The sequence below is a fragment of the Ursus arctos genome, unplaced genomic scaffold (assembly GCF_023065955.2).
Source record: "Ursus arctos isolate Adak ecotype North America unplaced genomic scaffold, UrsArc2.0 scaffold_26, whole genome shotgun sequence".
Taxonomy (NCBI): Eukaryota; Metazoa; Chordata; class Mammalia; order Carnivora; family Ursidae; genus Ursus; species Ursus arctos.
In genome coordinates, this window is record NW_026622941.1 from 28,575,166 (window position 1) to 28,590,985 (window position 15,820).

The window sequence follows — 15,820 nt, forward strand, 5'->3', positions numbered from 1 at the left end:
CCCCAAAGAGAGGCAAGATACCCTGTGTATAATAGGTAAAAAGCCATAGTTTATCAAATTACTTTTTTAGTATTTTATCCCAAAGAAGAATGTAGGTTTTCCCTCTCCCTTTTAATTGATTGTAAATTGGTCACTAATACTGAGTAATAAAGTAAATAAAATTTCTATTTCCTTAGATAATAATGTTTTGGCTAATTCAAGACTCTCCAAGAGAAGCTTCAGTGCAGATGGATTTGAGACACTACAAAATCCAGTAAAAGATTCAAAAGCAATGTTTCAAACCTACAAAAAGATGTATATGGAAAAGAGAAGCAGAAGCCTTGGTAGCAGTCCTTTAAAATAACTTTGAGGCTAATTTTTTTGATGGTTCTGTAATTGGCACCAGAAATTTTCTGTTCAGAATATTTTTCTAGAAATGCTCAGAATTGCCATGGTAAAATCGCAAGAGATTTTAGTTACCACTTAGGTTATGTATATCATTGAAATTACTTAATTAAGATGGCTTGAGGACCTTACCCGTGGGTACCAGGCATAAGAAATGGATGGTATTTGTCAGGGAAACCACAAGGTATTGAATTTCAACATTATTGAACAAAGTTTACCATTGTTTATTTTGAAATGCTAACTATCCATCCTGAGAGAGGGCTGTTCTCAGTTAAGTACTTGTTTATTTTGGCTGGGACTGTAAATATGTTTTTATTTTTAAAGCTTATTAGCAAAACTTATTTTTTAAAAATGCTCACTGTGAATGTCAAAGTATATTCTGAAGTATTTTATACCTAATTGTAAACTTTGTCAGAAGTCTTGTTTTGTACTTGTTAAGCTGGACATAATTTTTGGATAATGTTTAAACATTACTTTTCATACTTGAAATAAACATTTATTTTTAAAATATATATGAAATCATAATGGTTTGTGTTTGATTTTCTACTCTCACAACAGGGCACATTTTAGAAGGGCGTGTTAAAAAGGAGAAATTTTAACAAGCTGTCAGAAGTAAATATTTTCAGATTGCATTCAGAAGAAGAACAAACATTTTCCTAGGGTCAGGAAATTGCAAGCATGGAAGGCGAAATGGTTCTGGGTTTTACTTTATGGCTACTAGGAAAGTGTTGTTATTTTCATAAAATTTCCATGCTATATGTATAGTTCATATTCATTTAAATAATATATTTCTGGGAGTAGGGAGAAATGAGGAGTTTAATGAGAGTATAGTTTCAGTTTTGCTGTTGTGTGAGTATTCTTAACACTATTGAACTGTACACTTAAAAGTCCTTAAGATAGTAACTTTTATGTGTATTTTTATTACAAGTTTAAAAACTACATTCTGAAGACTTCAGAAGACTGGACTTCTCATAAAATGCTAAGCAGCTATGCTCGTTTCTACTAATTAATGGTCTCATGTCAATAAAAGATTCAGTTAGAAAAGCAATGGTTGGGAAAACTGCTGGCACCCTAGCACCCATGAAGGCAACGGCTTCAAACTGTGATAGTCATTACATTGATCATTGTATTCTTCACTGCTGGAAACACTCAATATTTTTTTTTAACTCATAATGTCCTTGATAAAATAACGAGAGTTGTTAATATTAATAAATCTCAATCCTTTAGTATACATCTTTTAAATATCCTAAGTGAGGAAAAAGCAATGGCCATTGAGAAAAAAATAATTTTTTGACTTGTAAACTGAACTGGTCCCTTGGGACATCATTATTACTTGAAGAAATCATTAACATTTTTCTCAACTACGTCTTCCTGACATTTCAAGGAAAAGAAAAACATTTGTTAATGATAAAATTTAAGCTTCCCCCCAAAATTAGGATTTTGGAAAACTTGTATCTGCAACCAAGTTTGATAGCATCCTACTGCTAGATCTCTGAGTTCATCAGGAATATTAATGAATGTAATTATTTTAAAAATCTTTTAAGTAGGCTCCACACTGAATATGGGGCTTAAACTCAACAATCCTGAGATCAAGAGTCATATGCTCTACCAACAGCCAGCCAAGTGCCCCTGACTAATTATTGTTGGTGTTTGCTAAAGTATGTCAGTATTTGGAAGATCTGCATAACTTCGTGAACCAATATTTTCTGATGACCAATGCAAATTGATAAGAGCTCTACTCAGAATGCCAGGTAGACCAATGGATTTTAATAGAAGAATGCAAAAAGATAGCTGTTGTATCAAGCTTCCATGTTGCAACTAACCTTTTAGGAAACTGTCAGCTTTTGGTGCAGTATCGAAGAATATACGTGATCTGAAAAAGCTGGAGGAACATTCTTGTCCACATAAAAAGCCGTCTGTGTGTGAGATGGGATTTTTCTCGATATACTTGAACCAAGACATAGCTCAACAACAGGCTGAATGCACAAGTAGATAAGAGATTCGACTGAGTTCAATGAAGTTGGATCTTAAAGAGATTTGCAAAAATGAAAAAAAATGCTGGACTTTTCATGGATTTTTTTGTTTTGATATATTTTTTATTAAAATGCTATTTATATAACCATGTAATGGGTTTACTTTTAAATGAAAACACTTTAAAAATTTTTCATGGACTAAATATTGATAAATATCTCAATTCCACAGTTTTTAAGATGGTTAAAAATAAGAGTGGTTACAGTGGTGATTCAGGAGCAAGCACAATTAGATGGATATGTCCAGTCTTGCATCATTGCTGAAAAGTCAGCATTAATTTTCAAGTACTTAAATAGTATAAAGCATTTAGAGTTGCATATAAGTAGTTAACAGTGTTGAATTGGCTGCTATCATTATTCTTTAATTGTTAATGTTTTCACATTAGGTGTGGCTTTTACATGTTAAGGCTAGAACCTTATAGGTACCAATGAATATTATGACCTTGAATTTCAAAGGGTAATTTCAGGACAAGATGAGAGAAGCCTACATAGACTATGAAAATCATTTTTAAAATTTAGGGAAACCTAACTGGCTCAGTCCGTTAAGCGCCCAGCTATTTGATCTCAGCTCAGGTCTTAATGTCAAGGTTGTGAGTTCAGCCCCGCTTTGGACTCCACACTGGGCATGGAGTCTTCTAAAAAAATAATAATGAAATTAGTAAAAAATAATAAGTCTTTTAGGTGTGTGAGGTTCAGGACAGTAATATGTAACATACTCTTTATGCATAATACAATGAAAGACAGGCTCTCAATGAAAGACCAATGAAATTCCTTCAGGAAGAAGGGAATTGAAAACAGAAGTGAGATGCAAGGGTGAAAGGTCAAAGAAATCAGTGGACATTTATCTAAAGGATGACCACAGAAAGAACACATTAATAGAACAAATTTTTAAAGGAAAAATAACGGTGAAAAAATCTATCTGAATGGTAGCACTGACTAGCATGTTACATGTATCTTGTTTCCTGGACATGGAGATAATTTGCAAATAGTACCTATAATGTATGAAGCTTTGTGGGAAGTGTGGTACTACTATAGAAGCTGCAAAAATGAGTAAAACAAGTTCTTCCCTTAGGAATCTCCAATCCAGAAAATGAGAAGAAGTGTCCAAATGTGACTCAGTACTCATAAGAGGCATAAATGTTTGGGGAGATCCAGAAAATGAGAAGAAGTGTCCAAATGTGAGTCAGTACTCATAAGAGGCATAAATGTTTGGGGAGATGAAATGAGAGATAAAAAATAATTACTAAAGAAGTTTTCTTACTGACTTCGGAATGCCTTTTATTACCTTACCACAGCTAGGTTAATGCTTTCTCTTGCCCATCTATATCTAGATGAAAGTGGCCAAAACCAACTACTGGTCTTACCAACTAATTTTCATTTGAATTTCTCTTCAAGAGAAGGGTCCTGAGAAAGAAGCACAAATAACGTGTTGTTATTTTAATAGAAGCATAAATAATGTTGATTTGTTGTTACTATTTTCATGTTTGAAGGAATGCATTCAAAGTTCATTTTCTTTCAACTCTAGATATTTAAAAATAGAACTTGGAAAAGTATTTGAAACTTACTATATTAAGTTTAGACTGCAGAGCAGAGATTATAGAGTATGAATCAGGATTGCAGTGATACTATATACTTAAATGAAGACTGTCAAATCATCAAAACAGTCATCAGGCCATCAGGACTCAAAAAGCCTCTGAAATACTGAAGAAAGGTTGAGACTGACCGTCAGATTACTATGCTTCCGGTTTGGGAATGTGCCCTGAGAAGGGTGTGAGTACACCTTTAAGAAAGCATTGCAAGGGAAGGTTAAGAATGATACGAGTTGATAGCCATTTTGATAGTTCTGTAATCTTACAGATATCTGTAAAAAATTACAGATCTGTAAAAAAAAAAAAAAATTCACAGTAAACATTGCGGTAAATACAGGTAACCAGAAAGTAATTAATGAGCCTAGCTGCCAATATGGTAGCTGTTAGCCTTATGTATATGTATTGAGCACTAGAATATAAAATGTACTAGACAGTTTGGATCTATGTTCTGGAGGAAGAGCCAACAGAACTTGATGGTGGACTGGATAAGGGAGAATAGAGGGAGGAATCTTGTTTCTGGATTGTGGCGCTGAGTGGGTAGAGAGGCCTGCCTTGCCTGCATGACTAGGGAGTTGGAAGTCTTTAGGCTGACCAGGAATTGATTTCTTTAAGCATGTGGCCAGTTTCCATGGACCTTTTACCTGAAGGCCAGCCTGCAAGGCAACAGTCTTGAATAAATTAACCCACACCTTTTAGTAGTTGAGTCAACCCAGCATAGCCTCTAGAGAGGAATGGACCCCTACTCAGCACCATTTTCGCAGACATCATTATTTTCATAGCTGATATTTCAAGGTAAATTTTATGAAATAATTGAGGCCTAATTTGAAATCTTTGTAATTTCTCCCAGCTTTTGCTTTGCCTAAGTAGAATGGATTTATCTATGGGATAATAGATTTTTTTTAATTAAAAAAAATTCTTATACTCTATGCTTTTTTTTTTTTTTTTAAAGATTTTATTTATTTTTTTTACGAGAGAGAGAGAGAGCGTGAGAGGGGGGAAGGTCAGAGGGAGAAGCTGAGCAGGGAGCCCTATGTGGGACTAGAGACTCTGGGATCAGGTCCGAGCCAAAGGCAGTTGCTTAACCAACTGAGCTACTTAGGCGCCCTAGGTTTTTTTTTTTAATAGCAAGAAATAGACTGTTGACCCTGAATTGAGCATTTCCTTTTCCGAGTCTTTTTCAGTCACTTCCTACCTGTCTTCTACTATCTGATCTCTCTGTAACTCCAAATTGATAATTTGCTTGAGATTCCAAGGTATTGGAATTATGGGGACTCAATGATCAGAGAACTGCTATTGTCACTTTGGCAACATTTTAGATGCATTATATTTCATTGGTCACTGGGAATGTGCCTGCTCTGATGGCTTTGAATTATATATCCAAAATATGACTCCTACCTTGTTAAAATTTTCTGGGGTCCAGGAACTCAGTTACTTTTAAGTCCTCATATCAAATATAAATCATATACTTACTCATAACTGTGTGGGCTGAGCACAATAACTTGTCATGCATGGTGATAATTAATTCCATTGCTTTTGGATGCTTCAAAGGATCTCCTAGGAAACAAAATGTGTGGATGGTTAGGTTTTGTGCTCAGATTCAAGTATGGCCTTTATTTACCTTTACTCATTGCCTGTTGCGAATGGTTATTTATTATTCACATTAAACCAGGGAGTTATATTGCCCTCGTTATACATATGAGAAAACTGAGCTACAGAGAAATAATGTCAAACAGCTTTAAAGTAATAAAGGAGCACCTAAGAATTAATATAATCATCAAAAAAACTTCTAATTTGGGCCAAAACACCAAAATCAGTGATTGCAGTCCATTTCTCACCAAGGAACATTTCATTACATGATGTGAACATTTGTCCTTTCTCCAGTATTAGAAGTACTGGACTAATTTGCCGGAATATGTCTGCAGAGTGATCCCAGGATAGTTCTCACAGATGGCCCTTCAGCTTCCACCTCTGTTTGGCTTTGCACTTCTAAAATTCTAGTGGCCTTATGCTTTTTACCCTAATTTCTCCACCCCATATCAGTGTGACCTTAACTTTCCTTACTCTTCCCTTTTCTTCATTTGTGTTTTAGCACTCTATACCAGCTTCATAGATTTGGGACATACTATCATCATGTGCTTATCCTTTTGCAGAATGAAGCTCATTGTTAGATTGCTGCATCAGTTATTTTCACTGTGTAAGGCTTAAACATGTCACAGTTTCTAAAGGTCAGAAATCTGGGTGTGGCTGGGCTGGGTGTGGCTGGGCTGGGTTCCTCCTTAAAGTCTCTCACAAGGCTAAATCATGGTTATTGGCTAGTACTGTAGTCTCATCTGACGGCTTGACTCAGGAAGGATCCACTTCCAAGTTCATGCATGCGATTGTTGTCAGGTGTTTCAGGCTGTTAGACTGAGTGCCTCAGTTCCCTACCGGCATTAGCCAGCAGCCTCCTTCAATTCTTTGCCATGTTGGTCTCTTTATAAGGCAGTCTCCAACATGGCAGCTGACTTTCCTCAAAGCAATAGAACCTGACTGTGAGAGCAGGCTAGAGGAAAGTCAGTCTTTTTGTAACTTAATTTAAGAATTCATATCCTGTCATTTTTGCTATATTCACTTGTTAGAAGTTCAGTTCACATAGTTGCAGTTCACATTCAAGGTAAAGGGGTTAGGGGTCACTAGGAACCATCTTAGAGGCTACCTACCACAGTCTTTACTAAATTAACCCCTAAATTCTTTTGTTGTGTACAAGTGGAAGCATGACCTTTCTGATTTACGTAGCTCTGTGCTTATTCCAGGGAACCTGGAAGTCTGGCTTCTTGTCTAAAATACAGATAGAAAATGATGCAGATGGTTCAACAGTTACTTCGCCTGGGCTTAGCTCCTTGACATGGAGTATAAGACCCCTCAGTAAACTTGCGCCTTGGCATTCCCTAAGAGATTACGCTATCTTGCTCCTATGTTGGTGGTTCATAACTCCAAAGACCAAGTGTGTTCTGTGTGACTGACAAAGGGCTTTGGGAGCTGTGCCTAGAAGCCCCCGTCTCTCTGTCTGCCTGTGCTTTCTTTCTTTTCTGTACTGTATCCTTTACTTTTATTACAACCTTAACCTAAGAAAATCTTGTGGAGTCACATGAGACCTTTGAGAGATCCAGTCCCATGTAATCATTGCAGTTGGGGGGGACTGTGACCACACTGTCTGAATCCCAGCAGCGTCCAGGTGGCTGTGGAAACTCCCAGAATTAGTCAAATTACCCATGGGGCTGCAAAGAACCTCATTAAATGCCTTTCCCTAATGTCAGTTTTTCTGTGAGGGAAAGGCCTTTTTCTATCCTGCTGTCTATGCCACTCCCCTATTATTTCTTTCTTTGTACAGTACCAGCTTGCTGAATGTTTATACTGCTGCAGGAGTGCCCATCATGTTATATGACAATCTCAATTCCTAGATAAATTAGGAGCTCCTTGAATGCAGGGACCCTGCCTTAGTTACATTTGTATTCGCAGTGCCTATTGTCAAGCACAATGCTGTCCAATAGAAATGAAATGTGGGCCGCATATGTAATTGTAAGTTTTATGGTAGTCACATTAAAAGTGTAAAACTGGTGAAAATAATTTTAATAATGCATTTTATCTAACCAATGTATTTAAAATATATTGTCAACATGTAATATGAAAATTACGGAGATATCTTATATTCCTTTTCCTTTTTTTTTAATACTAAGATTTTTGAATTCTGGTGTTTATTTTATATTTACAGCACATCCTAATCAGATGCTCAATAGCCATGTGTGGCTTGTGGCCACTGAATGGGACAGCACAGCCTAGCACATAAAAGGTGTTCAGGTATCTCTAGGTACGTAAGAGGTACTCCATCTTTTTAGAATGTACCAATTGCTATGCCAGTCTGTGCTTGACACTTGGAATATACTATCTCAATACACACACAACCTTGAGAAGCAGGTATCATCATCCTCAGTGTTAAACAGAAAACCATTTGTTTTCTTCACCATTGTATACCCAATTCCTGACTTATTTTTAAAATAAATATTTATTTTATGAATAAGCGAAGGACTATCAACGAGGGAACATTTGAGCTTAAAAAAGTTTAATAACTTCTCCAAAGTGAGTCACAGAGTCAGGAGTCAACCCCAGCTCTCTGACTCGACCTCTGGGCTCTTCAGTCTCCTGCTATGCCTCCTCTATGGCCAAGTGAAGGAACTGATATGTTAACTAATAAGCAGCATATTAATAAGGACATGGAATCCTACCAAAAATACAAGAATCTAGCATGTATCACTTATGTGAAGCACTTGTTGAATAACTAAATTATCTGTCAGAAAATGTTTAAAAGTGGGATTATTTGAAAAAAATGTATTAAAAGGCACTTGTGATATGGTATGTGACCAATAAAAAATGAATTCTTATTGCAGCCAACCTTATGTATATCCTGCCACTAGAAACAGATGAGAATAAGTCTTATTTTATCTATTTTTTTAATTGAAGTATAGTTGACACACAAATTAGTTTCAGGTGTACAACATAGTGATTTGACGAGTCTATACATTATGCTGTGCTCCCCACAAGTGTAGTTGCCATCTACCACCATACAACTCTATTATAATCCCGTTCACTGTATTCCCTGTGCTGTACCTTTTATCCCCATGATGTATATGATTTATTTCACTTTATTTCATTTATTTCACCTTCTAGGTCCATTTCCCACATTGCAAGACGTCATTCTTTTTTATGGCTGAGTAAAATTGGCTCTGTGTGTGTGTGTGTGTGTGTGTGTACCACATCTTTATCCATTCCTTTACTGGTGGACACTGCTGCTTCCATAATTTGGTTATTATAAATAATGCTGCAGTTACCGTAGGGCTGCATGTATGTTTTCAAATTAGTGTTTTCATTTTCTTTGGGTAAATACCCAGTAGTGGAATTACTGGATCATATGGTAATTCTATTTTTAATTTTTTGAGGAACCTCCATGCTGTTTTCCACAGTGGCCGCACCAATTTGTATTCCCACCAACAGTGTACAAGGGTTCCTTTTTCTCCACATCCTCACCAACTCTTGTTTTTTGTGTTTTTGATTTTACCATTCTGACAGGTGTGAGGTGATATTGCCTGGTAGTTTTGATTTGTATTTCTGTGATAATGAGTGATGTTAAACATCTTTTCACATGTCTGTTGGCTAATTGTATGACTTCTTTAGAAAAATGTCTCTTCAGTTCCTCTGTCCATTTTTTAATCTAACTGGGTTTTTTTTTTTTTTTTTTTTTTGGTGTTGAGCTGTATAGTTTTTATTTTTAATTTTATGCTTTTATTTTTTTAAGATTTTATTTAAATTCAGTTAGTTAACATAAATTGTATTATTAATTTCAGGGATAGAATTTAGTGATTCATCTCTTGCATATAACACCTAGTGCTCATTGCAACAAGTGCCCTCCTTAATGCCCATCACCCACTTATCCCATCCCCACGCCCATCTCCCCTCCAGCAACCCTCAGCTTGTTCCCTGTACTTAAAAGTCTCTTATGGTTTGCCTCCCTCTCTTCTGTATCTTATTTTATTTTTCCTTCCCTTCCCCTATGTTCATCTGTTTTTCTTAAATTCCACATATGAATGAAATCATATGGTATATGTTTTTCTCTGTCTGACTTATTTCACTTAGCATAGTATATTCTAGTGTTCCATCCATGTTATTACAAATGGCAAGATTTCATTCTTTTGATTGCTGAGTAGTATTCCATTGTATATATATACCACATCTTCTTTATCCATTCATCTGTCAATGGACATCTGGGCTCTTTCCATATTTTGGCTGTTGTGGACATTGCTGTTCTAAACATTGGGGTGCATGTGCCCCTTCGAATCAGCATTTTTTGTCCTTTGGGTAAATACCTAGTAGTGTAATTGCTGGGTTATAGGGTAGTTCTATTTGTAACTTTTTGACAAACCTCCATTCTCTTTTCCAGAGTGACTGAACCAGTTTGCAATCCCCACCAACAGTGTAAGAGGGTTCCCCTTTCTTCGCATTCTCACCAACATCTGTTATTTCCTGAGTTAATAATTTTAGCCATTTTGACTGGTGTCAGGTGGTATTCTTTGTGGTTTTGATTTGTATTTCCCTGACAATGAGTCATGCTGGGCATTTTTTCATGTGTCTGTCGGCCATTTGTATGTCTTATTTGGAGAAATGTCTGTTCATGTCTTCTGCCCATTTCTTGGCAGGATTTTTTAGTTTTTGGATGTTGAGTTTGATAAATTCTTTATAGATTTTGGATACTAACCCTTTATCTGACAAGACATTTGCAAATATCTTCTCCCATTCTGTAGGTTGCCGTTTAGTTTTGTTGATTGTTTCCTTTGCTGTGCAGAAGGTTTTTATCTTGATGAAGTCACACTAGTTCATTTTTGCTTTTGTTTCCCTGCCTTTTTGGAGACATGTCTGGTAAGAAGTTGCTGTGGCCAAGGTTGAAGAGGTTGCTGCCTGTGTTCTCCTCTAGGATTTTGATGGATTCCTGACTTATATTTAGGTCTTTCATCCATTTTGAATTTATTTTTGTGTATGGTGTAAGAAAGTGATCCAGTTCATTCTTCTGCATGTTGCTGTCCAATTTTCCCAACACCATTTGTTGAAGAGGCTGGCTTTTTTCACATTGACTATTCTTTCCCCCTTTATTGAAGATGAGTTGACCATACAGTTGTAGGTCCATTTCTAGGTTCTCTGTTCTGAACCATTGATCTATGTGTTTTTTTGTGTGTGCTAGTACCATACTGTCTTGATGATTGCCTCTTTGTAATACAGCTTGAAGTCTGGAATTATGATGCCTCCAGCTTTGGTTTTCTTTTTCAACATTACTTTGGCTATTCAGGGTCTTTTCTGGTTACATACAAATTTTAGAATTGTTTGTTCCAACTCTGTGAAAAACGCTGGTGTTATCTTGATAGGGATTGCATTGAATGTATAGATTGATTTGGGTAGTTTAGATAGTTTAACAATGTTTGTTCTGATCCATGAGCATGGAATATTTTTCCATTTCTTTGTGTCTTCCTTAATTTCTTTCATCAGTGTTCTATAGTTTTCAGTGTACAGATCTTTTACCTCTTTGGTTAGGTTTATTCCTAGATATCTTATTGTTTTGGTTGCAGTTATAAATGGAATCAGCTCCTTAATTTCTCTTCCTTCTGCCTCATTATTCATGTATTGAAATGCAACAGATTGTACACTGATTTTCTATCCTGTACCTGCTGAATTCCTGTACCAGTTCTTGCAGTTTTTTGGTGGAGTCTTTTTGGTTTTCTACATAGGGTATCATGTCATCTGCAAAGAGTGAAAGTTTGACTTCTTCCTTGCTGATTTGTGCCTTCTATTTCATTTTGTTGTCTGATTGCTGAGGCTAGGACTTCTAGTACTATATTGAACAACAGTGGTGAGAATGGACTTCCCTGTCATGTTCCTGCCCTTAGGGGAAAAGCTCTCAGTTTTTCCCCATTGGGGATGCTGTTAGCTGTGGGTCTTTTGTGTAAGGCCTTTATGATGTTGAGGCATGTTCCACCTATCCCTACTTTCTTGAGCCTTTTTATCAAGAAAGGATGCTGTATTTTGTGAAATGCTTTTTTCCCATCTATTGAGAGGATCATATGGTTCTTATCCTTTCTTTTATTAATGTAGTGTATCATGTTGACTGATTTGCAGATATTGAACCACTCCGGCACCCCAGAAATAAATCTCACTTGGTCTTGGTGAATAATCCTTTTAATGTACTGTTGGATCTTTTTTTTGATGAATTTTTTGATGAATTTTTGCATCCATATTAATCAGTGTTATTGACCTATAATTCTCCTTTTTAGTGGAGTCTTTGTCTGGTTTTGGGATCAAGGTAATGCTGGCCTTACAGAATGAATTTGGAAGTTTTCTTTCCGCTTCTATTTTTAGAATGAGTTTGAGAAGAACAGGTATTAATTCTTCTTTGAATGTTTGGTAGAATTCCCGTGGGAAGCCATCCAGCCCTGGACTCTTAGTTTTGGGAGATTTTTTTTATTAACTGATTCCGTTTCTTTGCTGGTTATGGGTCTGTTCCAATTTTCTAGTTCTTCATTTCAGTTTTGGTAGTTGATATGTTTCTAGGAATGTAGCCATTTCTTCCAGTTTGCCTAATTTGTTGGCATATAATTGCTCATAATATTCTCTTATAGTTGTTTGTATTTCTGTGATGTTGGTTGTGATCTTTCCTCTTTCATTCATGATTTTATTTATTTGGATTCTTTCTTTTTTCTTTTTGATAATTCTTGCTAGGAGTTTATCAATTTGGTTAATTCTTTCAAAGAACCAGCTCCTAGTTTCATTGATCTCTTCTACTGTTTTATTTAATTTCTATATCATTTATTTCTATATCATCTAATCTTCTCCTGCTGGATTTACGCTTTATTTGCTGTTCTTTTTCTAGCTTCTTTAGGTGTAAGATTGGGTTGTTTATTTGAGACTTTACTTACTTCTTGAGGAAGGTCTGTATTGCTATATACTTCCCCCTTTGCTGCATCCTTAAGTTTTGGACTGTTGTGTTTTCATTTTCATTTGCTTCCATGTATATTTTATTTCTTCTTTAATTTCCTGGTTAGCCCATTCATTCTTTAGTAGCATGTTCTTTAACCTCCATGTATTTGTGGTCCTTTCAAATTTTTTCTTGTGGTTCAAGTTTCATACCATCATGATCTGAAACTATGCGTGGTATGATTTCAGTCTTCTTGTACTGGTTGAGGCCTGTTTTGTGACCCAGTATGTGATCTGTTCTGGAGAGTGTCCCATGTGTACTTGAAAACTACGTGTATTCTGCTGTGTTTAGGATGAAGTGTTCTGAATATACCTGGTAGGTCCATCTGGTGCAGTGTGTCATTGAAAGCCTTGTTTCCTTGTTGATCTTCTGCTTAGATGATCTGTCCATTGCTGTGAGTGGGGTGTTAGAGTCCCCTACTATTATTGTATTATTACCAATGAGTTTCTTTAAGTTTGTTATTAATTAATTTATATATTTGGCTGTTCCCAAGTTAGTGGCATAAATATATACAATTTTTAGATCGTCTTCTTGGATAGACGCCTTTGTTATGTTATAGTGTCTTTCTTCATCTCTTATTACAGTCTTTGTTTATAATCTAGTTTGTCTGATATAAGGATGGCTACTTCAGCTTTCTTCTGATGTCCATTAGCATGATAAATTGTTCTCCACCCCCTCACTTTCAATCTGGAGGTGTTTTGCAGTCTAAAATGAGTCTCTTGTAAGCAGCATATAGATGGGTCCTGTTTTTTATCCATTCTGATATGCTCTATCTTTTGATTGGAGCAGTTAGTCCATTTGCTTTCAGAGTAAGTATTGAAAGATATGAATTTAGTGCCATTGTATTATCTGTAAAGTCACTGTTCCTGGAGATTGTCTCTGCTCCTTTCTAGTCTTTGTTGCTTTTGGTCTCTCTTTCCCGCTCAATAAGTCCCCTTTAATATTTCTTGCAGAGCTGGTTTAATGTTCACAAACTCCTTTAGTTTTTGTTTGTCTTGGAAACTCTTTATCTCTCCTTCTATTCTGAATGACAGCCTTGCTAGATAAAGTATTCTTGGCTGCATATTTTTCCCATTTAGCACGTTGAATATTTCCTTCCTCTCCTTTCTGGCCTGCCAAGTTTCAGTGGACAGGTCTGCTGCTAGCTTCATGTGTCTACCTTGTAGATTAAGGACCTTTTGTCTGTATCTGCTTTTAGAATTCTCTCTTTATGTTTGTATTTTGCATGTTTCACTATGATATGTCATGGTGTTGACCTATTTTTGTTGATTTGAGGGCTGTTCTCTGTGCCTCTGGGACTTGAATGCCTGTTTTCTTCCCAATTAGAGAAGTTCTTAGCTATAATTTGTTCAAATAAACCATCTGGGCCTTTTTCCTGCTCTTCTTCTTCTGGGACTCCTGAGATATGGAGATGATTTGATTATTTTGCTTTATGGATTTGCCAGGTTCCCTAAGTCTACCTTTGTGACCTAATAGTTTTCTTTCCCTCTTCTTTTCAGCTTCATTATTTTCCATAATTTTATCTGTTCTCTCCTCTGCCTCTTCAATCCTTGTCGTGATTACATCCAGTCAGTTTTGCATCTCAGTTACAGCGTTTCTTATTTCAGCCTAACTAGTTTTTAGGTCCTTTATCTCTAGAGCAAGGGTTTCTCTGGTGTCTTCTGTGCTTTCCTCAAGCCCAACTAGTGGTATTATGACTACTAAATTATTGTTCAAAATTCTTGTTCAGATATATTGCTTATATCTGTTTTGAGCTTGTCCATGGCTATGATTTCTTCTTGAACTTTCTTTTGGGGAGCATTCCTCCATCTTGTCATTTTGGCAAAGTTCCTGTCTTTTGCATGTTATGAAAGCTTGTTATGTTTCCTGCACCTGGGTGTAATGCCATATTAAAAAGGAGTCATTCTCTGTCCAGGGCCTGGCACTTCAGGAAGTGTTTCTGTTGTATGCTGTGTGCACTCTGCTGTTGTGTTTTTTCTGCTCTTTCCCACTGGTCAGGCCTCTGCAGAGTTCCTCCTTATTTGCAATGGGGAGTATTTGGACCTTTAACTGGGTATGCTTTGATTTGTTTGTTAAAATAAGCCTGGGAAAAAAAGAGAAGAGGAGAGGAGAAGAGAGGAGGGGAAGGAAGGGGAGGGGAGAGGAGAGGAAAAGAGAGGAGAGAAAGAAAAGAGAAAAGAAAAATCCTGATCCAAAAAAAAAGATTAAAGGAAAAGGAATGAAAAAACCAGAAAATCAAAAAACTATAAGCCTGATTCCAAAGAAAAAGAAAGGAAAAAAAGAAAAAGAAAAGAAAAAAAGAATCTTCATCCAAAAAATAGACAAGGAAATGAAAAAAACTAAGAAAAAAGAAAAAACGATAAGCCTGATTTCCAAGGAAAAGAATGGAAGAAATGAAAAAGAAAAAAAGAAGCCTGATCCAGAAAAAAATAAAAGGAAATGAAAAAAACAAACTAACAAACCAAAAACTATAAGCCTGAGGAAAAAGCCAAAGGAAAAAAAGAAGGAAAAGAAAAATACAGCCTGGTCCTATTTCTACCAGAACTGAAGGTGAAACTTTGAAGCGCTCTGTGATCAGTAGACTCGGTGCACGCAGGGTGCTGCCCGTGCTGGTCTTCTGGTGGATAGGCCTGATGTGCTGGCTCAAAGTCAGTCCTGCCCCAGTAAATATCCACTTGCCAGGCACAGAGGGACGGGGTTTGCTGTAAGTAGCTCCTGCCTTCACTGGGGGATGCTCTGTTGTTCTCTGAAGCCTGACCATGTTGGTGGCGAGGGTTAAATGGTGCCACCCAACTCTTTCGTCCCTGGACAGGGGATCTCACAACTCATGTTGTTCAGGAAGCCCTCACAGAAAAGCAAGGGCCATCAGTGCACCTGGCGCCACAGCTCTCCTACATTTTATCTTTGGTGCACATCTGGGATTCAGAACTCCATATTTTAAAGGACCTGGCACCCCACAGATCTGCTCTTTCCTCTGGAGTAGAGCCTCCCCATCATGCTGTGTCTAGTGTCCTTTGTCCCAGAAAAACTTCCACACCTGTGTAGTGCGTGGAATCTATGTTGTAGCACCACAAAAAGCAGTGACCAGGTTATCCACCCTCTGCATGCACCTCTGTCCCCTGCCGATGAAAGGCTGTTTGCTGGTGCCTGCAGGGTTTTGTCCTTGCAGAGGCAATAGACCTTCTTCCAAATGTACTCCGGAAGGGGAGTGTTCTTTTCCAGTGCAATCCAGTTCTTTTCCAGTGATACCTACACCACTCTGCGTG

At 36.9% G+C, this 15,820-nt stretch overlaps 1 protein-coding gene across 14 annotated transcripts in view; it reads left to right on the plus strand.

Moving 5' to 3' along the window:
* The window catches only part of RESF1 (retroelement silencing factor 1), a 241,149-nt gene that overhangs the window by 215,113 nt on the left and 10,216 nt on the right, over window positions 1-15,820 (plus strand). For 11 of the 14 annotated variants that reach the window (XM_057303218.1, XM_057303217.1, XM_057303214.1 and 8 more), the window contains one exon: window positions 177-894. The exons of 1 other annotated variant lie outside the window; for it this stretch is intronic. In XM_057303218.1, coding sequence (XP_057159201.1) covers window positions 177-343 — 167 coding nt within the window. In that variant the 3' untranslated portion in view covers window positions 344-894. Of the gene's footprint in view, window positions 1-176; window positions 895-3,486; window positions 3,863-7,754; window positions 7,851-15,820 lie in introns of those variants that run through there. 2 more of the 14 variants (XR_008955925.1, XM_057303221.1) reach the window with 2 other exon arrangements.